This window comes from Monodon monoceros, unplaced genomic scaffold (genome assembly GCF_005190385.1).
Source record: "Monodon monoceros isolate NGI ecotype Baffin Bay Population unplaced genomic scaffold, NGI_Narwhal_1 Super_Scaffold_18, whole genome shotgun sequence".
NCBI lineage: Eukaryota > Metazoa > Chordata > Mammalia > Artiodactyla > Monodontidae > Monodon > Monodon monoceros.
In genome coordinates this window covers 120,766,329-120,791,450 of record NW_021703774.1, presented here as the reverse complement: position 1 = coordinate 120,791,450, position 25,122 = coordinate 120,766,329, and the positions used below count along the sequence as shown (strand labels likewise).

Here is a 25,122-nt window from a genome sequence, read left to right as displayed (position 1 = left end):
TCCCATTTACCACTGCAACAAAAAGAATAAAATATCTAGGAATAAACCTACCTAAGGAGACAAAAGACCTGTATGCAGAAAATTATAAGACACTGATGAAAGAAATTAAAGATGATACAAATAGATGGAAAGATATACCATGTTCTTGGATTGGAAGAATGAACATTGTGAAAATGACTCTACTACATAAAGCAATCTACAGATTCAATGCACTCCCTTATCAAACTACCACTGGCATTTTTCACAGAACTAGAACAAAAAATTTCACAATTTGTATGGAAACACAAAAGACCCCGAATAGCCAAAGCAATCTTGAGGATGAAAAACAGAGCTGGAGGAATCAGGCTCCCTGACTTCAGACTATACTACAAAGCTACAGTAATCAAGACAGTATGGTACTGGCATAAAAACAGAATGATAGATCAGTGGAACAGGATAGAAAGCCCAGAGATAAACCCACACACATATGGTCACCTTATATTTGATTAAGGAGGCAGGAATGTACAGTGGAGAAAGGACAGCCTCTTCAATAAGTGGTGCTGGGAAAACTGGACAGGTACATGTAAAAGAATAAGATTAGATCACTCCCTAACACCATACACAAAAATAAGCTCAAAATGGATTAAAGACCTAAATGTAAGGCCAGAAACTATCAAACTCTTAGAGGAAAACATAGGCAGAACACTCTATGACATAAATCACAGCAAGATCCTTTCTGACCCACCTCCTAGAGAAATGGAAATAAAAACAAAAATAAACAAATGGGACCTAATGAAATTTCAAAGCTTTTGCACAGCAAAGGAAACCATAAACAAGACCAAAAGACAACCCTCAGAATGGGAGAAAATATTTGCAAATGAAGCAACTGACAAAGGATTAATCTCCAAAATTTATAAGCAGCTCATGCAGCTCAATAACCAAAAAACAAACAACCCAATCCAAAAATGGGCAGAAGACCTAAATAGACATTTCTCCAAAGAAGATATACACATTGCCAACAAACACATGAAAGAATGCTCAACATCACTAATCATTAGAGAAATGCAAATCAAAACTACAATGAGATATCATCTCACACCAGTCAGAATGGCCATCATCAAAAAATCTAGAAACAATAAATGCTGGAGAGGGTGTGGAGAAAAGGGAACACTCTTGCACTGCTGGTGGGAATGTGAATTGGTACAGCCACTATGGAGAACAGTATCGAGGTTCCTTAAAAAACTAGAAATAGAACTACCATATGACCCAGCAATCCCACTACTGGGCATATACCCTGAGAAAACCAAAATTCAAAAAGAGTCATGTACCAAAATGTTCATTGCAGCTCTATTTACAATAGCCCAGAGATGGAAACAACCTAAGTGCCCATCATCGGATGAATGGATAAAGAAGATGTGGCACATATATACAATGGAATATTACTCAGCCATGAAAAGAAACGAAATTGAGCTATTTGTAATGAGGTGGATGGACCTACAGTCTGTCATACAGAGTGAAGTAAGTCAGAAAGAGAAAGACAAATACTGTATACTAACACATATATATGGAATTTAAGAAAAAAAAAATGTCACGAAGAACCTAGGGGTAAGACAGGAATAAAGACACAGACCTAGTAGAGAATGGACTTGAGGATATGGGGAGGGGGAAGGGTAAGCTGTGACAAAGCGAGAGAGTGGCATGGACATATATACACTACCAAACGTAAGGTAGATAGCTAGTGGGAAGCAGCCGCATAGCACAGAGAGATCAGCTCGGTGCTTTGTTACCACATAGAGGGGTGGGATAGGGAGGGTGGGAGGGAGGGAGATGCAAGAGGGAAGGGATATCGGAACATATGTATATGTATAACTGATTCACTTTGTTATAAAGCAGAAACTAATACATCGTTGTATAGCAATTATACTCCAATAAAGATGTAAAAAAAATGTAGGAAATAAAGCATTATAGAAATCATGCACTGTATACAGCTGTTAGGTAGTTAGTAAAAAATATATATTGTTCTTTCTGAAAATTGGAATGTTTTTGTTATTCGTTAGCTTTAAATTTTTTGTTAGCTTTAAATTTTTAAAAAATGTATTATGATTTCTTTCAAAATAAAAATCCACATTTGCTCTTAAAAAAAAAGAATCAACAGAATTTTAACTGCTTTTTGTTGTATACAGCAAAATTAAAGGCTAGGTTCTATTTTTCCAATTTAGAAACAATGGACATGACTGCACTTTACAAATACATTTATATAATCATATAAATATAAAGGACGAAAGAAAGACCTGGAGTATACAATCTGCCCTCTGTATCCTTGGGTTCCGCATGTGCATATTCAACCAACTGCAGATCAAAAATATTCAAGGAAAAAAATATCCAGAAAGCTCCAAAAAGCAAAACAAAGGCACTCCTAGGTTTTTACCCAAATGAATTGAAAATTTATGTCCACGCAAAAACCTGAACACAAAGAGCAGCTTCATTCATAATTGCCAAAAACTGGAAGCAACCAAAATGTCCTTCGAAAGGTGAATGGATAAATAAAATGGTACATCCGTACCATAGAATATCATTCAGTGTTAAATGAAATGAGCTATCAAGCCATGGAAAGACATGGAGGAACCCTAAATGCACATTACTTAGTGAAAAAGGGCAGTCTGAAAAAGCTACATACTGTATGATTCCAATTATATGATGTGTTGGAAAAGGCAAAACGATAGAAAGAGTAAAAAGATGAGAGGCTGGGACTTCCCTGGTGGCGCAGTGGTTAAGAATCCGCCTGCCAATGCAGGGGATACGGGTTCGAGCCCTGCCCAGGAAGAGCCCACATGCCGCGGAGCAACTAAGCAGCCCATGCACCACAACTACTGAGCCTCAGCTCTAGAGCCTGCGAGCCACAACTACTGAAGCCCACGCACCTAGAGCCTATGCTCCACAACAAGAGAAGCCACCGCAATAAGAAGCCCTCACATCACAACGAAGAGTAGCCCCTGCTCTCCACAACTAGAGAAAGCCCACGTGCAGCATCGAAGACCCAACACACTCATAAATAAATAAATAAATAAATTTATTAAAAAAAAAAAAAAAGATGAGTGGCTGCCAGGGCTTCTGGAGAAGCAGGGTAAGGAATAAACAGGTAGGGCTCAGGTGATTTTTAGGGCAGTGAAAATATTCTATATGATACTGGAATGGTAGACACATGACATCATGCATTTGTCAAAACTCATAGAACTGTATAAGACTAAGAGTGAACAGTAATGTAAATAATGGACTTTAATTAATAATTATATATCAATATTGGCTGATCAATTGTGACAAATGTACTACATAATGCAAGATGTTAATAATAGGGGCAACTATGAGCTGGGGAGAGAGGGTATACGAGAACTCTCTGTACTGTCTGTTCAACTTTCTGGAATCCTAAAACTGTTCTAAAACAACCTTAAAGTACGGTTGTTGGGGGGAAAAACGATTTGCTATTGTTGTTGCTGTTAAAGTATAGGATTCCGAAAAGAGACAGGAGGCTTTATTGTAGACGCTTAGGGGAAAGATTTCAAAAGACTTTTTTTGTTTGTTGTACTAACAACTTTATGCTGAATCTTGTGGGCTACTGGGAGTCATTAAATGTGAATGACATAGTAAGATCTTTGTTTTGGAAAGATAATTCTTGGTAATGGCACTGATTTAGAGGGTGAGATTTAAGACAAGAAATTCAGGAAACCATTTAGGAGGCTATTGCAATAATAATAGCAATGGCCAATTTTTACCATGTACTTTTTACCATGTACTTTTATGTGTATTATCTCATTTAAACCTTAGTAGGTTCTATTCCTACTATCACATTATAAATGAGAAAATAAAACACCGGGAGATTAAGCATCTCAAAGTTACATGAGCAAAGATATGGAAATAAGAAGCATGGCCCCATACTGGACTACAAATAGTTCAGAATTACCGCAGTTTGGATATCAAAGGCTGAAAGACAAGAGATGAAGTTGAAGGCTACAACTAGATAAAGAAAAACCTTTTATATTATGATAACAAGAATTCCTTTTTTATATATAAGCTATAGATACCATGTGCCTCTCCCATTTACATCTTTTGCCTCCTATGAAATATTGTACCTTCAACATAATTTGCTGAGTACCTAGTATGTGCCAGATATTATGTTAGGCTGTTTATACAATAATGACCTAAACAGCCCTGATCCATGTCATCATGAAGCTAGGAGTCAAAATTCATTTGCTCCCTGAAACTTTAATAGACTAAACCATCTGGATCCAATCAATAAGTACATTCCAGCACACACTTAGTATTTGGAAGTACTCATTCATTTACTTATTCCTTCCACAAATGTTTAATAAGAATCTACTATGTACTAAGCACTATTTTGAGTGTTAGGGACACAACAATTAATAAAACAAAGCTTCTTGACCACATACAACTAATACTCTAGCAGAGGAGAGAAGACAATAAACAAATACATAATATAAATTCTGATGGTAATAAATGCTATTAAAAAACAGAGAATACATGTTAGCAATGGTATTTAGACAGGGTAGTTAGGAAGGGCCTATCTGAGCAGAGTCCTACAGGAAGCAGAGTGAACCCTAGTCAGGTATCATGTAGAAAGTTCCAGGCTTTGGAAAAAGCAAGTGTATATGCACATCTGTAGTTTTACAATACTAATGTCCCCATTGATTAAAAGCTTTTCTAGGTAGAGCAGAGATTTTGTCATATACCCTTTCATTCATTCAGCAAGTATTTGCTTGAATGGTCAACTCTATACATGGCACAATAAAAAAAGCAATCATTACAAGGAAATGGAAGCTTTTAATCCCAGGTAGCCTTAAACCTAAATATAAGTAGAGGAAAACAGGAGGAATGCCATAATCTCTCTCTCCCCACTTCCCACTCCCTCCCGTATACAACAGAAAATCAGAAGAGCATCTGGCTATTATTCGTTCATGGTGTCCAGATTTGTGCTTTTTATCTTTACTAGATTTTCAGGATGGCCCCAAATTCACTCAGTATGGCGTCCATCTTGATCTTCAATTTAGGATAATGTTCATTATTCCTTGTATTTCCTCCTGTCCAGTTGCACACAGAAAATGGTCTTGATAGAGAACAGTGACATTCACTCTAAGTTCACAAAGGAGCAGATAAAATACAGAATTTTAGCGCTGATAACTGCCCTAAGTGATTAAATTAAGAGGAGGAACAGAGGGCCAAAGAAACAAAGCATGTGCCCATCACTTGATAGCTAATTTAGTCAAACATTATGTTGTTATTCCATAGAATGTAGGAATCCCAGAAAGCGCCCCGTTTAAATTTTGACCGTATTCCCAGCACATTCGCTGCACCAGACACTCCTGGAGCGAAAGGAGGAACCGAACGAGCTGACCGAACTAGAGGAAATGTTATGTGCCTGAATTCGAGCACCGGGATCCCGGCTAGGAGCCTGGGCAAAAGGCGGCCAAACCCAGGCCAGAGGAAAGGGAGGCTACGTGGGGCAAGCGCTTTCTGCCAGGTCGCACAATCGGGTCGTACCTCTGGATCTTACCTTCACTGAGGTTGCGGCCCGACAGGTTTAACTGCCCGCTCTTCCTCGCCGCCTTTAATAGCCCCTGGGGTACGGAAGCACCGCGGTCTCTCCTCTCAGCTCGGAACCCCGCTCGGGGATCCCGCCCAGCTGCTCCCTTCAGCCGCGACATGTTCAAACCCGGTGTTCAAAAGCAGAGCCCCACCAGTGACGCTTAAAGGTGGCGCCGCGGAGCCGCCCAGCCCCTGTCGGGAGCGCGCGCTCCGTGCGCCGGGCCTTCGCTCTCGGCGGCGCGGCTCGGATGTCGTCACCACCAGCGTCTGGGGCAGGAGGACCGAGGGGCCCTTCCCGTTGCCGGTGCGGCCTTGTGTCTTGGAAATTACTTCGCTCAAGTAAGTGCGTTTAACGGGCTGAAGAGGGGGTTTGACTTTATTGTGGGCACTATTACTGAGACTCCAACCTTCTCTTCTGTGCTCCCGCGGCGGCGAGGGTGTCAAGAAAGGATAACCTTCTCTGCTCCCCTCGCCTGGCCGGAACGTGGGCCTTGACTAAAACTTAAGACCTGGGCGCGGTCTGCAGCCTCTCTGGACCCCTGCCTGTTTGTCGCTTTTGGTGCTGGCGCCAGACCTCCATTCCGCGTAGGAAGCAAAACCAATTTCTGTTCTTTGGGTCTGTACTCCGACTCCTAGCCTTAGTGCACCTCGACTGTTGTTGTATGGAATTCGTAGCCCAACATAGGAGGTAGTGTGAAATGGAAGGGTTGGCAACAGAGAAGGAAACACAAAAAAAGAAAAAAGAAAAAGAAAAGCTTCATAATGAATGTTCTCTCTACCGGACGGTTTAGGGAAGCCAAGTGGAAGCGCAAGCTTGAGTGTAGCGAGAAAAGCTTAGATTTCGGAGCCCGAGAGCTACGAGTTCGAATCCCAGGTCCTTCTGTAGCTTACAAACTGTGTAACTTTAGACAGTTTACTTGACAGCTTTTAAAGCTCACTCCTTTTTCATTTCATTTCATTTCATTTAATCATTCCTATCATTCCTATCTCATTTCATTTAATCATTCCTATCTCATTCGGGTTTTTTTAAATAATTAAGCGAAGATGAAGTTTTAAATATTGAGAGCTTGGTGAGGAAACGGATTCCATCCAGTTCAGAATGGAAGATGAAAATTTTGTGTAGTAAGTCGTATATCTTGGACAGTTAGTTTCTGCCTGAAATATACAGCTTTAGTGAGTCATTCAATAAGTAATTAATAACTCATCCTCTTTAGTATTGTCCTGGGTGCTAGACTTTTCTTTTGCCTAAAGTAATTTTGTTTTAAAAAGCCTTCCCCCGGAGATATCCTTTTAACCCCCCATCAGCTCGGCTGGGGATCATTAGGATAATTAAAAGGTAATATGACGGCCAGCTAACAAATTCTGCAGCGCACACAGTTTTGCCTGAGTCCACGTTCTTGCCAGCCGTAAAATTAGGTTTCTAAATCCTGACCCCCTCGATTATTTTTCTTCTTAATTCTATGGAGTCCTTTGCATTGAAAGTGAACAGCAGAAAACTACCAGTAATTACACTATCAAACAAACAGAGTGGGTTTTAAAGCAAGGAACATAGCAGTTTTTGCAAGGGCGCTAATAAACACCCCCCGACCCAAGTTTGTCTTGACAATAATCATTATAGTTACCTTATTGGGCCCTAAGTATCAGGCTCAGTGCTGATAATACCTCTTTTACTATCTCTTATTTAGCACAAGGATCAGTTTTACAGGTGAAGAAATTAAGACTAAAAAGGATTAAGAAACTTGCCAAAAGTCGTAAGTTTCTGTAAGTGGTATGACCAGGCCTTTGAACCTAGATCGATCTCTCTCTCTAAAACCTTTCTTATTAATCATTATGATTTCCCTAGTGGCTTTTATTTCACCATTTTCAACTTTTGTCTTTGAACCATTTTTAGGGAGACTTCAATTATGTTTTAGAAGGTAATTATTTACTAGAGAAAACACTTTTTCTCTTTTGTAGGATGTAGCAGCCTACCTTTGGAGGATTATTTACTCAAGTGTAAAATTTTACAGTAGCCACCTCTCCCCCTACAATAGATTCTTCTTTAGTTCAATTTTTTTTAATTATAAGGAAGATACAGTTTTTTGATTTATTGTGCTTCTACTTGAAGTTAAATATTTCATTATTGACATTTAATTATAGTATTATGTTGAAACATTGTTGCATTTTGTATAAGAGAAGCATATCCTGATTAATGGCAGAGTAATTCTGAAAAATCCAAGTGACTGCACTCTTGTGGTAAACTTCAATAGATACAAAATGACATGTATAAAAATTTTACAAGTATATATCTGTATTACACTGTGTATTGTACCTCTGTAGCAAGTGAGGGTGAAAATTATTACCTCATGCAATCAGGAAAATCATGTTTCATCTCAAACTCATGCAAACTGAAAGCTTATCAACTTAATTGAGCTTCTTTATGAGAAAGTGTAGTTATATATAGTTATATTCGTGGGAATTAACACTGTATATTCATTGTATTACTTTCGAAAGAATGCATTAAAACAAAAGATCCGAACCTTTTTCAACATGAGCATTGAAGCTAAAGTATTTGTTTCTTTTAAAAAAAAGATGGATTATTAAAATAATATGAAATGGATATCTCCTTTGTAGGGGCTGGAGACTACTGCATAGCTGCCATTTGTAACAGAATTTGCCTAGCTACTGTTTATTATATTCATTTTATTAAAGTATGGAAGGTTTCACTCTTCTAGATTTGCTAAATGAAAACAGAAAGTGAAGAAACCAAAAATACATTGACCCTAAGAATTGTATCGGCCAAAGAATGCTGTTCTGTTTCATAATGGAAAGCATGACTTATCAAAGTAAGATAGAGCAGCTTATCACTACCATTAAAATTTAATAAGACATTTTAAAACATGGCTGTGTTATTATGAACATTGCTACATGTTAAATATTTTCAAAGTTGAAAGCTACAATTGGTAAGATGAATTTATTGAGGCAAATTGAGAAATTGTGGCAAAGGAAAATGGCATTAATTTGTGCAAATTTTTGAGCAAAATTTTTTTTAATGTCATCAGGAGCAAAGTGAATTTGATTGCAGACATCTCTAGGAAGTTTTCTTTTTCTGTAAAATAGGAGATTTAGATTTAGCCTATACTGAATCAATATAATGTTCACCTTTCAGAACATTGCCTTATCTGTGAGAACTGCTGTTTTATGCTAACGTTATTTGAGAGAACATTCTACTTTTTAACACTGTTATTATTGACTGGAGCTGTTGGACCTAACATGTATTGCTTATTAAGTATTCTTTGAGTTGAATTTTTTACATTCTCATATGCTTATTATTCAAAGTTTTCTTTCTGTTTGTCCTTACTCTGTAAATAAGTTGGTTTGAATTATCAAAATTGAGAGCAAAATTATATTGCACATGGACTCGTCGTGTTTTAAATATTCAACTTTAATGGTGCTTGTTACACATCTTTAGTTTCCTTTGAAAATTGCATTTTGCCCATTTGATTTCCATTTAGGCTTATAACTGCCAACTTAAAAGTAGTCAGTAGAAAACATGCTGTTTCCTTGAAGGTAGTACATATTTTGCATATTTATTCATAGTTTCAAATGTGGCTTTGAATTGTATTTTGTTGTCATTGGAACTTTGTGTGGTAATTTTTTCTGGAGACGGTGCATTTTATTTTAGATTATTCATTTGTACATCCTTTGTATGTTCCCTGTGCTTCCCTTTCTTACTTTTGAATTAGGAAGCAGTGAGCTTGCACTAGGAGGTTTAATATTTGATATAAATGTTTCTCTCTACTTTCAGTGTAAAAGAATTACAGTCCACTAGCTTTAGGAAAATATTTTTACTTTTCTCTTACAAAAAGGCTTTTACATTGCTAATGTTTTTCACATGAAGTGGAAGAAGTAGTTTTTTTTTTTAAGTTTCTTTATCTTAATTACTTTTAGTTTTTTTTGTTTATAGTCTGTTAAAAAAAGCTAAAACACAGGTGGTGGTTATAAAGCAGTCGCTTATGTCACTAAATAAAAAGCACTTATGGTATTATTTCTTTTTCTAAAATCAGCTGAAAATATTTCCCATTATCCCTAGTGATTCTTACTTCTAACATTTAATAGCTGTTTTCTTGATCGTTTTTCCAAGGTTAATGTGTTGTGTGATTTCAAGTCTTAATTTTAACATCAATTGTATAGGTTTTATGAATTTGTTTAAAGTAGTAAAGTTATACAGAGATAAAATTAGGGCACCAAATCTGAGAATGTACTTCATAATACTGTTCTTTCTTTGTGTTAGCAGATACAAAACCAGTACCAAATAAATCTGTTTAAAGAAAAATCATTTTAATCAAAATCCACTATTTTAAAATTTGACTTTATATCACCCCTGCCAACATTTTTATTCCAATGGATTTGGCTTGCAACTCCATTTGCTCAATACTTCAAAAAGAGACATTAAATAATTATACATGGTAAAAGTTCTGTATAAGCAAACGCCCCCAACAGTTTTAATGAGACAAGATATGGCCCCTGAGACTTTATTCTTAGTACCAACTGAAGTTGATACGGGGGAAATAGTAATAATTTTATAGTTTGTTGACATTCACAATTGATAGATTTTTATTTAAAAATTTGTTAAATTTGGAGGTGGAGTATTTATACTCGCAATTAAGAAAAATGTTAGCTTTACTTTCACAATACCTTCAAGAGTGTCCACTACTTTTTTTCTACATCATTTTTTTTTCCATCCTTTAAAATATCACAGTTACATATACTTAAGTGATTTGGGTACTATTATTGGGGGGGTTGAAATACTAGTGAACACTTAAATACTTGGTCTCCACAGTGCAAATCTGTGAACCCAGAGCTTTTGCTCTTCATCTTTGTAGAGATACATGTTTTGCACTCATCACTAAATTTATCTGCCGTTAATAAAGCTTTGATATTTTTCCATTATAGAGCTCCTGACCTTTTTGCTTCTCTTTTGATTCCCTGTTTCCTAAAAAGTTACCTTTCCACTATCTCTTCCTTCCTTCAAAATAATTATTTGATCAATGTCTCCACGTGCTTTAGACTTCACCATGAGCTAATTGTGGCTTGAAACTAACTGCAGTTCATAGTTAAAAGTGGCTGAGATGGAAATTGAAGGAAAAAAGCATTGTGGCCTTTCACTTTAGCGTGTATCAAAAATTCAGATTGTTTTGTGTATTTACTAATATTTTGCTTTTTCTTTTTTTTAATCGGTGCTTTGGTTATTTGATAGTCTGTTGCTCCGACCCATGTCACAGTACTTTTTTTTTTTTTCACAGTACTTTTAAGATTGATCAAGCATATTTGGAGTTGTTTGTCTTTTGAAAATTAGAATAGCAATCTTGCTCTAAAAATATGGAAAAGTAATTGAAGCCTTCCTAGCAAGAGTTTTCCATGAAGCATTTGTGTTTTATCAAAAAAGGAATGTTTTGTTTAGCTGTCATCTATCTACACATGCTATTGGTAAAGTGCTGCTTTAGGAACAAAATGAATATGAAAATCTGAAATCTGTCATCATGTTTCCATTGCAGCAGCCTCTTAAAGGAGAAGGAGCATCTAATAATAGTATATTTCACATGTTTACTACCACTTACGAAGTATTTTCACATTTGACAGTAATGCTCTAAGGTTAGACCAGAAGTATTATTGTTATTATTCACCTGTTGAAGAGAAGAGGAAGTGGAACACAGACATTCTTGTAATGGTATAAAGCGTTTGTTGAGTACCTATGTCCTGGGCACTGTGCTAGGTGTTTCATATCCATAATGTTTCTAATCTTAAAAACTTTAAGTGGTATCGTTATCTCCATTTTTCACATAAGGATATTGAGGTTCACATTGCCTATTACAGTAGTTGAGAACATGCATAGGGGAATGGGAATGAGGGACTTCTACTTTTTTACACTCATATAGCTTTAATATTTTACATTTTGCATTTATTATTTTATAATCTTTTTTGAAAAATATATGCCACCAAAAGCCTATATTAAAATGTGGGATCTTAAGTAAGAAACTCCTCTCACTGTATAAATTAACTCTTTTGATTCATATCTTTCACGTAAATGATGAAGTAGTAATAGTCCAAGATACTAGCCTAAAATAGAGTGATGGTATAAAGTGGAACACAGTTGAGGTAAACATTTTTCAAACTGAAAGTTCTTAAATTGTAGATTAGGGATAATAATAGTAGTTGATATTTATGTTTTCTAAGCATTTGTATTCTCACTTCATCCAGAAAACAACCCAGTGAGTTGGAAATTATTATTATCCTCATTGTTCAAATGAGGAAATTGAAGCACAAAGTATTGAGCCAAAGATTGCAAATACCTTAATTGTGGCAGAGCCCCTTTGGTTTGACTCTAGGCCTGCATTCTTAATCACTGTAGCACCTTTTAAGTGTTGTGAGGATTAAAGCACATTTTAAAAGCATTCAGTTAATGTAGATCCTCAAATTACTGAGTTGAGTACACTTTCGGTTTTACCAGTTTCATAAGACTCTTTAGAAATAATTTTCCTTCATGATGAGAAAGTTAATTTTATAGCGTAAGGGGAAAAAGCTCAAATTGTACAGATGTCTAATTCCTTGATCAGGGAAAACTCTCTAGTATTAAAATGCTTGAAACTATTTACTTAGAATAAAGATACATATAAGTACTGGATTTTTTTTCACTTTTTTTTTTTTTTTTTTTTTTAAGATTATGAAGCAGTCCCTCAAATGGCCTTTTCTCAGTTGAGAGTAAAAAAATCTCATATAACATAGAGGATAGTAGTGAGTAGTCAGTACCTGGAGCTTTCCCCTCCAAATATTTCTGTTGACCCTATTCAATCCAAACGCCAATAAATCTGTTACAAATAAATTGATTGTGGTTGTATGGACCACAGCTGAGAGTACTGTGCATGTGGCTTTAGGCAATAGTATCCTAATGCTCAAACTCCTTTTCTCTCTCTGTTAATCATAAAAACAAACTTTGAAAAATAAAATGAAAAATACAGATTTTTGCCCACAGTTTCAAGGTGTTCACAGACCCTGTGCTGTCAATTTTAAAATGTAGATACAGAATTTCTGCTATTGACAGACAATATAAGTTAACAAAACAAGTATTTGGAAGTAAGTAGACTTTTTCTGTTCTGGTGTGTGTCTGTCCATCATTCTGTCCATTAGCCCCCTAATGCTGACTTATCCTTTAGTCTCTCCCCTTCATTTTAGATGGAGCAGAAAAGGGAGTGTGGGATTTATAATTATGATTTTGAAGTAGATACTAATCATTATAGAATCATCCAATTAATAGAAATAGAAGAGAAATACAATTACCTAATTTGTAGAAGTAGAAAAACAAAACAGATCTGCAGGTAAGTTTGTTTTTTTTTAAGTTATGGTTTGTAAGCAGCGATTTATTTCCCATGTTTTTCTTACTGCTTTCTATAGCTATGGGGGGAAAATGTATAGCCAAATACTTTGAGAGTTTCTCAACCAAACTTCCTTGTAAATCTAACAAATGCATTCCTGCCTTCATTCACCAAGCCTTTGTTGAGTAGATTGTGTAAGGCATTTGTAAAGCTTCTAGCACACAGATGATACTCAGTAAGTTTTTGTCAAATGCTTACTTTGTTCCAGTAAAATATTGTTGGATATCAGAAACACAGAGATGAATACATTGCCTTCCCTGTCCTCAAAGAGTATATTTAGTAGAGGGAAAGAGCTGCTTAACAACTAATTTGGTAAAAGACCTGTTGCTTGTGCAGATTTGCAAAATTGTGTCAATTTACAGCAGCGGTCCCCAACCTTTTTGGCATCAGGGACCGGTTTCATGGAAGACAATTTTTCCACAGACCAGGGGTGGGGGCGTGGGGGGGGGAGGGGTGGTTTCGGGATGATTCAAGCACACTACATTTATTGTGCACTTTATTATTCTTACATTGTAATATATAAGGAAATAATTATACAACTCACCATAATGCAGAATCAGGACCCCTGAGCTCAGGACCCCTGAGCTTGTTTTCCTGCAACTAGGTGGTCCCATCTGGGGGTAGTGGGAGACAGTGACACCTGAAGTGTGTTGCTTATGTCCAGTCTACTCTGTAAGATGCAGCTTAATTGTCACTTGCCACTGACTGATAGGGTTTTGATATGAGTATGCAAGCAATTGACTTATTATGGTCTCTGTGCAGTCAAACCTCTCTGCTAATGATAATCTGTATTTGCAGCCACTCCCCAGTGCTAGCATCACTGCCTCAGCTCCACCTCAGATCATCAGGCATTAGATTCTCATAAGGAACATGCAACCTAGATCCTTCGCATGCGCAGTTCACAGTAGGGTTTGCACTCCTATGAGAATCTAATGCCGTTGCTGATCTGACAGGAGACGGGGGCTCAGGTGGTGATGCGAACAACAAACAACGGGGAGCGGCTGTAAATACAGATGAAGCTTCGCTCCCTTGCCTGCTGCTCACCTCCTGCTGTGTGACCCGGTTCCTAAGAGGCCATGAACCCGTAGCCGTGTGGCCAGGGGATTGGGAACCCCTGATGTAGAGGACTCTACAATCTTTTCCAGTAGTGTGAACAAAGGTGGCTAACAGTAACAGGTAAGTTGACTTACCCAACTGGGAACATGGTGTCCAGTGGGTAGAGTTATTGTACATACCTGTGGCTATTCTATCTTTTAATTAAAGAATTTCCATTTAAATACATGAGATCTTTTTCTTTTCCTTAGAAATATCTTTATTGCAATTGTTCTTTTTCCCAGTTTTATTGAGATATAATTGACATACAGCACTATATAAGTTTTAAGTGTACAGCATCACAATTTTAATTACCTATATCTTGAAATGATTACAACAAAATTAGTTAATATCCATCATCACATATAGATAGAAAATAAAAGAAAAAGAAAAAAAACTTTTTCCTTGTGATGAGAATGATTAGAATTTATTCTCTCAGAAACTTTCATATATATCATCCAGCATTGTTAAGTATACTTATGTCATACATTATATCGCAAGTACTTATTTATCTTATAACTGGAAGTTTGTACCACTTGACCACCTTCTTCTCATTCTCCCTCCCTTCACCCCCACCTCTGATAACCACATATCTGATCTCTTTTTCTGTGAGTTTGGTTTTGTTTGTTTCTTTGTTTTTTAGATATAACTTCTTTATCTATTCATCCATCGATGGACACTTTCCATGTCTTGGCTATTGTATATAATGCTGCTATGAACATGGGGATACAGACATCTCAACATGGTGTTTCTGTTTCCATAGTGGCTGCACCAATTTACATTCCTACCAGTAGTGCCCAAGGGTTCCCTTTTCTCCACGTCCTCCTCAACTTTTATTATCTCTTGCCTTTTTGATGCTAGTCATTCGAACAGATGTGAGGTGTTTTGGAGTTCCCTGTATATTTTAGTTATTAACCCCTTATCAGATATATGGTTTGTACATATTTTCTCCTATTCCATAGGTTGTCTTTTCGTTTTATTGATGGTTTTCTTTGCTGTACAGAAGCTTTTTAGTTTGATGTAGTCCCACTTGTTTATTTTTAATTTTGTTGCTTATGCTTTCGACTTTCAAAATATCGTTCCCAAGTCCTACATCAGGGAACGTTTTTCCTATGTTTTCTTCTAGGAGTTTTATTGTTTCAGGTGTTACATTTAAGTCTTTAGTCCATTTCAAATTAATTTTTGTGAGTGGTATAAGATAGGGGTGTAGTTTCATTCTTTTATACATGAGATCTTTTAGAACCTTGATACTAGAAAGAACTAAAGCTTGTTCATTATGACTGATAGGATTGGTACTGTTTTGAGGATTTGCATAAAGTATTATTCTCTAATATTCTTTGAGAGACTTTCTTTCCAATATCAAGCACCTTTTTAAATTTTTCTTAGCAGTGTGGTGGTAGTAGCAGTTCCCCACCTGTGAGCAATAGGGCACTACTATCGGGAGTGTTATGTTTCATATTTCAAAAGCCTATCAGAAATTATGCACTATAATATGCATGTATAGGCCAAACATGACTAATAGGCCATAATATGATAAAAGAGGCCAAAATGACAGGTTACTTTTTGCTTTGGAAATAGCATCAACCATTAGTGAGATTGGTAATAATTTTCATTCAAATATAACTGGAAGCCTTCCCAAACCCACTCCCAAAAATGAGCAGGTGGCTCTTCCCTGTGCATGCTTCTTTCACTTCACTTTCCACATGATACAGGATTTTCTTATAAGTCTCTCTCTGAAATATAAACTGTAAAGCTTTTAATCAACAAAGAAAATGGTCTTCCTACTTTCCTTGAAAGCTTCAAACTTGTTCTCACCCTGAGTACCTTTCTAATTGGCTATTTCCTCTGCTTGGATTGCTTTGCTTCCTCCTTTTAATAAAGTTTCAGCTCAGATAACACCTTCTCCCCCATCTCCTATCCTGGTTTATTTTCATCACAGCACATTACTCCCTTACGTCTTTGTTTTTGTATTGAGAGTTTGCCATACCGAACCTGGCGTTTCATGAGATCAGGAACATTGCCTATCTTTTTTCTCTGCTGTATTTCTAGGGGCTAGGAAAATCCTGAAACATAGCAGGGGCATAATAATATTTGAAGGAATTTTGTGAGGCTTTTTTTTTTTTTAACATTTTCATGATACTGGGGTTAAAGTAAATAAGACAGGCATGATACTTGTGTCCAGGTTCTGTACTTTTTATAGTCTTGTTCAATTGGGAGCCTAAATAAACCTAAAGTGATTTAATACTAGTGTAGATTGGATATATTTATTTGCTTTCATATATTAGTTATTTGCCTTTAGCTATTTCATTTCTATGGGAAACAGACAATAATAACACAAGGTAGTTACCTAGTTATTTAATCTATTTATTAGACCTAAAAGGATCTTCAAAATTATGATTCAGCTCCTCACTCAGCTTCTGACTGAAGTAGGTTCTTAGAAGTGAAGTGAAATTTCCTCAAATCACACTTAATTAATAACAAGGTAGTATTTTATTTTAAGCCAGTCTTCTGGCTGTAAGTCCAGTATTTTTTTTTTAGCTGCTAGATGATTTGAAAGTAAAATATTCAGAAATCCTCCTTATTAGAACGATTTTTTTTGCCACTGTTTCTCCATATGGAAGCACCATCTATTTGTGTGTTCAGTAAGTTTTTATGTATAACCTGGTTTCTGAGGACTTAAAAGATTTATCTTATCACAGAACTATGTTTTTCTTTGGCTTGAATTTGTAATTTTAATTATGTAATATGTCAAACATACAGAAAAGTGTGGAATAATAGAAAAGATTTCTGTGTATCCACCACAGAGAATAAAAAGATGTTAACATAAAAAAAAAAAAAAAAAGACAGGCATGAACCCTGCCCCTGTATTATTTGCCCTTTTGTCATAGAACATCATAGCCACTTCTAATAGTTAAATGTATCAAGTGACAAAACTGAAACAATTTAGTAAGGTGTTTGATGCCATTTATTCAAAGGAAAACAATCCATGGATTGGGAGAGTACAGTGCCTGGCAAGCATGGAGCACTCTTCACAAGGGATTTTGGGCAAGAGGGAGTTTTATAAAGAATTAGAAGAAGCATTGGCCAAGAGGTGGAGAATTTCTTCATAAGGCTAGCAGGTCCTATTTTCTAGGGCACGGTAATCTAGCTAAAACTGAGTTGGAAGATTGCGATTTGCTGTTAGGTTTCCTTGACAGGTGTTTCCTGTAAGTGCTGGCTGACTTAGGTTTAGATTTGTTACGTGGGCTGGGCTACTGTGGCGGCCTTCATTTTGTGGGTCCTGATATACTAATTAACTTTATCAAACTGTTAAGAATCTGTATTTGACAGTTACATATGTCTGATTCAAAATAAGAAAATTAATTATCTGGCATCTTTTATATTCACAGGTACACATTTATGAATGACATGCAGTTAATTGTAATTTGTAATTTTGCTAGGCGTATATTCAACCTACCCATCCCTTTGTATGAGAACTAGCAGAAATGACGTAACTAGTAAGAAAACCTAGCCAATTGGCTCTCAGTAACTTTAGTTTCTAATCTCTAACAAATTACACTCTCAGTTGCATTATTCCATAGAAGTATTTACTAAAGAAAATATTGTATAAGTCCTCAGATTTTGGCCTCCAGAAATATTTAGGATCAAGTAAATTTTTTAACAATTGTCTTAGAATAAATGACAGTCATTAAGACATATTTGTGCATGTGTTCAACACATTTATTGGGCATTGACTATGTGACAGACATTGTGCTAGGTACTAAACTGACCCAGAAAACTGAGAGCTTTGTGGGGGACGTGTCAGTATAACAAATATATGTACCTCTGTTGTTGAGTGGCGAGCAGGAAACCCTAACTCTGCTTGCAGTTGTGTCAGTGAGGCAAGGAAGGCCCTATGGGGCATAGCAGTTAAGATAAAATGAGGGAGGTCATTAATAATTTGTGTAAAGGCACTGAAATAAAAGATTTTGTCAGGTTTGGGAACTGCAAGTCATTGGATAACACTGGATGAAAGTGGGAGAATAATTCACATGAGGTTGAAAAATTAGGCAAGGATCTTTTTATGATCAAAAGCTTCAAAATTATTTTAAGCAAGAATATGCATGTAAAGCAGGTTTTTCTGTAGAAATTTTAGATCACATACTTGTACATATTTAGGTACTGTAAAATGTTCTTTAAAATGAATTTGTATCGCTTCTAGGCCTTTTGACTAAGATCAAGTGTAAAAGTGAATTTGTGAAATTAGCTTATAAAGCACTAGTCAGTGTAACATTAAAATATATTTTAAGATTTTAGTGGGAAAGCAAATTCGTCACAAATTCAGTGTTACAAAGATGTGTGTAAAGATTTAGAAAATTTTATAGTGGTAGGGAGGAAAATCTTGATAGCTAGGGTGTAAATTTCATTAGTAACTGGACAGATCTGTAGAAGATACTCTGTACAAAGAAATAAATATCGTGGGCATTTTTAATAAGAATAGTTGTTAAAGTGTGCATGCAGTTTTTTGCCGGGGAGTGGAGGCTTGCTTTAAAAAAAAAAAAAGTTAACGCCTTCCACTTTTCTTGTCTTTAAAAAAAAAAGGGAGCAGAGAGGGATGGAGATGACTCCTTTCACGAGACCGCGGTCCCTCGAGTTTCTCCGGCTGTGAGTGAGGCTTGCTGGGCCGGCACGGGGCGGAGCCGATGGTGACGCGCCCTTGCGCCGCAAGGCATTGTGGGGAGCTCGGGCCGAGAGTAAGGTGGTTGGAACGAGGTGGGGGCGGCCGTTTGTTTTCTCGTGGTGTCGAGCTCGCGCGGCCTCTTCGTTCCCCGCGGCGACCGGCGGGGCGGAGAAACGGCGGCGACGGCAGCAGCGGCTGCAGCTTCGGACACCGTCCTGTCCCCTCTCCGGCGAACCGGTTCCTCTTCCCCCTCCCTCTCACTGTTTGTTGTGTGTTTGATGTGTTAAAGCAGGAGCGAGTACGCGAGCAGCGCCATGAGCAACACTACCATCGTCCCCAGCACTGCTGGCCCGGGCCCCAGCGGCGGGCCGGGGGGCGGCGGCGGCGGCGGAGGCGGCGGCACCGAGGTAATCCAGGTGACTAATGTCTCCCCGAGCGCTAGCTCTGAGCAGATGCGGACCCTCTTCGGTTTCCTAGGGAAGATCGACGAACTGCGCCTCTTCCCGCCTGAGTGAGTATCGTCCACCATCACGGTTTTTGCTAACTCCTCCTCATCCTGGGCCTAACGCACAGCATTTCCTGCAGGCCCTTGTTCATGCTTCCCTGGGCTAGTCTGCTTTAGTTGAGGCTGGCTATTGCGTTTACTTATGCAAGCAATCTGTGCATTAGGCCTATTAATAATGCAGAGAGGCAGGGCCAGGTTTTTGGGGATTAGGAGACGCTTCTAATCTTGTTTTTTTTTTTCTTTTTCCTTAAATTGTGCCAGCGTGGTCGTTCTTTGGGCACTTAAATCAAGACAAACTGCCCACTTGATGTATTTTGTATATAGGTTAATCTCTTTATAAAAAACAAATGTTTGAATTCTTTGGAAAGTAACAAAAATATTCATCTCTGTTAATTTGATATCGAACTTTATAGGCTGTTGTTCACTTAATGCTAAATATTGTTCAGTGATTCTGACCCAGTGAACATAATTCAGAGTTAATACTCGTTTGGACAGACAGTTAATTCAGTGAGCCTGAGTAGTTTTTAAAATGAGAGAATGAGTTATAGCTGAAACCTTGGGTTTTCCTTTGTTTAAATAATGTACATATTTATATTTCAGAATTGTTCTTCAGAAGGAATTCTGTAGAATGTTAAACTTTTTAATTTGGGGTATGTGGTTTTTGTTTTTATCCTACTGTCATTTCTTATTTGTATCACAAAAGTATTGAATGAGTGCAGTAATTGTAAAGAAAAAAATTAAGCTATGACAAAATGTGATAAATATTAGAGCAAAAATTTGAAATAATAAAACAGTCCAGTGCTCTTTGGGAAAAGTGAAAATTCAGATTTTACTGTCAGTGGGTACTCAGTACCCGCTGTACCGTAAGAGTTTTATGATGTCACTTAAGTTCTAAACAGGAAATTGGAATCCTCAAGGAAGCCACAGTTGTGGATGTAATAAATCGTTAACCTCTGTACACTTCTCAAATAATTAATGGAAGTTGATCATACTGCGGTATTTAAGTATTACTGTATTTCATCACTTTCTACTTGAAGTATTTTCAGATGATTATTATTGTTTGCAAGTGTTGTGTTGTCTTTAATTTCGAGGGAATATATACATGTGGAGGGAGATTTCAGAGTAATTTACATGAAGTGTAGAAGTCTGGGAACAAACATGTTTTTGTTACAGTTATTTTGAACAGAAATTTGCTTTGACAATGAAGGACAAATAGCTTTCATAATAGAAACTTATAGATGTTTTGCTGTTATTTTCTCACAGCATACCCTTTGTTAAATTGTTAGTGAAATTAATAAACAGTAAAATGGCAGAAAATAAAAGTGACACATCTGATTATCGATGACTTGATTGTAATCATGTTGTTTCTCAAAGTATGTGAGATACTGGATTTATTTATGAAAAAATTATTTCTGGTCCAGCAGGTCATTAAGAACTTCTTTATAGGTGCTGACTGTAAAATGCTTTTATTTCGAAGGTGTTCTTTTTATGATACTTTTATAAAAAGTGTTCTTTTTATGATAAAAAGTGTTCTTTTTATGATACTTTTATAAAAAGATGACAAAGAAGTGTGGGAAGTTTACTGGATCTTTTACCTAACACATGGTCCCTCTAAGGAGGGAGTCATGATGGAACAGAGTCTGGCTTTTGATTTGTAGTCAAAGGAGTGGTTCCATCATAACCAGGAGAGTTTTGTGCACCAGGTAACATGATCTGGGGTGCTATGCATTAAGAGGATTCTTTCCCCTATATTGGGAGGAATAGATAAATATTGACACACTTTTTCTCTTTGACTCCTTCATATATGCTCCCACATACAGATCATTTTCTCTTCTGAAAATGCATAAGGTAACAATATAGTGAATGTTACATTGCTAGTGGCCTTTCCAGTTTGAATAGTGTGAATGTAGATGCTTACTTTTGTTCATTTTAACTTTGTTGTTTTTGTTGTTTTTTTAACTAATTTAAGCCTCAGTAGCTAATCTAACCTGCACAATTTGGAAATACTTTATTGACAATTTCTTTAAAGCTCGCTACAGTTTTCAACAGTTTGCTGGGGATAATGTGCTATGGAATCCCTAGCAGTCTAAAAGGGGTTCATCATTCCAAAAATACTCCAAAAATTTACTCTTATTCGTAGAATAAGATTGAATGACTCGGATCACTTAAAATTCTATTGATTGTAAACACATTTGGTGTTTGATTTTTTTTTTTTTTTTTCTCTTAATGGGTATGTGTGTATTTCTCCCAAAAGGTATTCTTATCCACCTGGAACTCTTATCCTAGATATGCCCGTGATGGACTTGCTTTCTTTTGTTGCTCAAATGTCACCTAATCACACTATATAAAAATACAACACCCCTGCTCCCTGCCTTCTCTATTCATTTAACTGCTTTTTCTGTGTAGCACCATTCACCAACTTAGAAGTTTGACTTCCTCCCTCTTCTAGAATGAGATCCCTTGGGGTCATCAACATCACTCTAGGGGCATTTATTTTTTTAACTTTAATTTTTTTTGCGGTACGCGGGCCTCTCACTGCTGTGGCCTCTCCCACTGCGGAGCACAGACTCCAGACGCGCAGGCTTAGCAGCCATGGCTCACGGGCCCAGCCGCTCCGCGGCATGTGGGATCTTCCCGGACCGGGGCATGAACCCGCGTTCCCTGCATCAGCAGGCGGACTCTCAACCACTGCGCCACCAGGGGAGCCCTCTAGGGGCATTTTTAAAGAACTTACATGGCTGAGCCCCAACCTATACCTGCTGAAACTAATTTCAGTTCTACATGCCTGTTTGGGGGGAAAATTCCTGGGATCTGGGATTATGTCAGACATTTCACTGACAACCTCCTCAAGAAGGTGTCTCCCTTTGTTTCATTATTGAACCATCTATATCTTGGTTCCTTTAAGCCAGAAATTGCTGGCTTATAATTTCACCCAGTGATAATACAATCTTCACAGGAAATAGTATTCTATCCCTCTCTTCAGTATGATAGCCCTACCTACAGCTATCTGAAAGCATGTCAGTGTTCCCTCATTCTTCCTTTTTAAAAGAAAAGGTTACTTTGATTCTGGTTTTTCTTAAAATGCATATTGAAAATTCAACATGGTTTGTCTTTTGTATGCTAAATGCTTTCCTATTTTATCTTGCTCAGTCCTTACATATTCAGAAGAAGGTATTTTACCATTTTACAAATGAGTGAACTGAAATTCACATAGGTTCTGTATACGCAAGCCCCTCTACTAGTGTCAGAACTATTATTCAAACCCCAATGTTCTGATTATTTTTTGCCACTTGATCAGGATTTCCTTGATTTAGCCAAACAACTTATGAGTGGAATCATTCTTTTACGCCTGGTAGGTATTCTTCAAATGTTTGAATTTAGTGGGATTTCAGAGTGGAGAATGTAACAGGAGTCCTTATCAGGTAATGATCCTTGAGATGCATATGCCAGTTATGCAGCAACTGAAGGCTACTTGTAACACTGCAGATAAATTCATTACTAACTTTTCAGTGACCAAAAAGAGATACTTTAGTGATCATATAAGTAACTTAGTATAGTTAGGTAAGGGAAAGAACATAGTTTACCTTTTAAATTTTTTTAAATGCAGCAATTTACTGTATTTCTTTAGAACTGAATAAGAGCACATGATGGAAAGGGCATATGAGGTCAACAGAGTTGTTAGCTTTGCCACACACTTGCTGTTTTGCAGGGTTTAGGAGATGCATTGTTTATAAGCTCAAAATTCTCTGCTCAGAAATGGTTAGCTCAGTATTAAGTTGGGGGTTGAAAGAACATCTGACCCAAACCAGCAGTTCTACTTTAGCAGGCACGAGTATAAGCTGCGGATCTTGTTAAGAATCAGAGCCTTCCCGTAAAAAAAAGGGATTCTCAGATTCAGTGGGCTTGAGATGGAAAAGAGTAATCTGAATTTTATGTGTGCATCCCAGAAGATTCTGAAAAAACCCTTAGAGGTCACTCTTAAGAAAGTAGAGACAATATCACCACCAATCTTGCTCCTCAGTTCTTTTCAACTGCACTGCCTCTTCTGTATTAATTCTTAAAGATAAGGAGTAAAGACAGTCTTATTTGTAGCAGTGGTACTTGCACAAAATTCTAGGGTATGAAAATTAATTTCCAGTATCAATTCTTTATCTTAACATCTCTTTTATTAATTTTAACTGAGAAAGTATGACAGTATACTTGTGGGACCAAATAGCAATGGTTTTAAACAAGACCATTTAAAGTGGAGAGAAATTAATTATTTGTCCTTCTGAGTTGTCTTACTGTGACTCTCTTTTCCGTGATATTTAAATTGTTTGTATTTTATTTTTACTTCACCACCACTTACAGGTTTGATATAGCCAACTAATGTTGCACAGACATGAGTGGGTAGAAAAAATGTGAATTATTTAAGATCGCCAAGTAAATGGAAATACATTGGGAGAATGTAGGCATACTTTCCTAATTTTTTTAAAAAAATTTTATTTATTTTTTGGCTGTGTTGGGTCTCTGTTGCTGCGCACGGGCCTTCTCTAGTTGCGGCGAGCAGGGGGCTACTCTTTGTTGCAGTGCACAGGCTTCTCATTGCGGTGGCTTCTCTTGTTGCGGAACACGGCCTCTAGGCGCCCAAGCTTCAGTAGTTATGGCTCGCAGGCTCTAGAGCACAGGCTCAGCAGTTGTGGCGCACAGGCTTAGTTGCTCCGTGGCATGTGGGATCTTCCCCGGATCAGGGCTTGAACCCGTGTCCCCTGCATTGGCAGGTGGATTTTTAACCACTGCGCCACCAGGGAAGCCCCCTAATTTTTTTAAAAGAAGTGTTATGTTTATATTCTTTAAAAACCTAATATTTGATAGTCATTATCTTTTTCTTTTAGTTAAATGACAATAGATGGTATCAAAGAAATGGTAGAGGTCACTTTTTAAGAAATTTAAGTGCTCACTACCTGCCAAGGCATTGTGTTAGATGTTAAGAACATAAAATGATAGCGTTTAAAGAGCTTTTTAATTTAGTGGTAAGAATGGATGTCAGGAAAGAAATATGAAGAGCTATATAGCTTTAGTACTAAAACTAATGAAACAGCATTCTTTTCAGTATACTGGGTGCAACATTGTTAATTTAGACCAGTGATGCTTTACACTGAAAAAACATTGTATCCTTTCAAAAACATTTTGCAGTAAACTTCTGTAACAAGATGGCTTAAGTCCATTTTGATATCTGTGATACATACATTGACAGCTTTGCTTTGAACCTATCTTTACCCTGGGTGCATATTAAAATTGTCAGGGAGAATTAAAGAAGGCAGCACTCAGCTCTTCATTCATCAGAGATCTTGATGTAATTGTAGTTCCGCAACCGCCCCCCAACTCCCGCCATGATTCTAATATAAACCAGGGATGACGTGATTACTACTGCCTTACGGTATTGATTTTCAAATAGCTTTTGGTTTGGTGTTAAGGCAACCCCTGCCTTTGTTTATTTAATCTTTCCCTTTCACAGAGAGTTTAGTGGCTGAAATTTAACCATCTTATATTTTTAAAAAACAGCAAAAACTCTGCTCTTTTTCTAATCTTATCTTAGACCTACCATTGCTTGCACTGTAGCAACTTGTTTTTGTTTTATATAAGAACGCAGTTGCTGAGGGAAGTGACTCTTTGCTTACTGAAATTTTGCCTAATTGTGGGGTGGGGTGTAGTATTATTCCCATGTGTGCTTAATTTTCTTTTTCTCTGTGAAAGTGCTCTAGTGGGAGAGCCTTAACTATTTTAATGCCTGGGAATTTTAATATGCTGTAGGTTTAGGAGGACAGGGCATTTAGTAGCAGATCAAGAAAACTCATTGTCAAATAGGTGTACGTTACCACAATATTCATATGTCC

At 37.2% G+C, this 25,122-nt stretch overlaps 2 protein-coding genes across 9 annotated transcripts in view; one reads left to right on the top strand and one right to left on the bottom strand.

The window, feature by feature from the left end:
• The window catches only part of LRRC40 (leucine rich repeat containing 40), a 58,760-nt gene extending 53,014 nt beyond the window's left edge, over positions 1-5,746 (bottom strand). The window contains exon 1 of the mRNA XM_029230992.1: positions 5,546-5,746. Coding sequence (XP_029086825.1) covers positions 5,546-5,696 — 151 coding nt within the window. The 5' untranslated portion in view covers positions 5,697-5,746. The remainder of the gene's footprint in view (positions 1-5,545) is intronic.
• An 84-nt stretch (positions 5,747-5,830) lies between these two features.
• Positions 5,831-25,122, top strand: part of SRSF11 (serine and arginine rich splicing factor 11) — a 54,346-nt gene continuing 35,054 nt past the window's right edge. For 4 of the 8 annotated variants that reach the window (XM_029227614.1, XM_029227612.1, XM_029227611.1 and 1 more), the window contains exons 1-2: positions 5,831-5,916; positions 19,034-19,252. In XM_029227614.1, coding sequence (XP_029083447.1) covers positions 19,056-19,252 — 197 coding nt within the window. In that variant the 5' untranslated portion in view covers positions 5,831-5,916; positions 19,034-19,055. Of the gene's footprint in view, positions 5,917-18,789; positions 19,253-25,122 lie in introns of those variants that run through there. The other 4 variants (XM_029227617.1, XM_029227616.1, XM_029227609.1 and 1 more) reach the window with 3 other exon arrangements.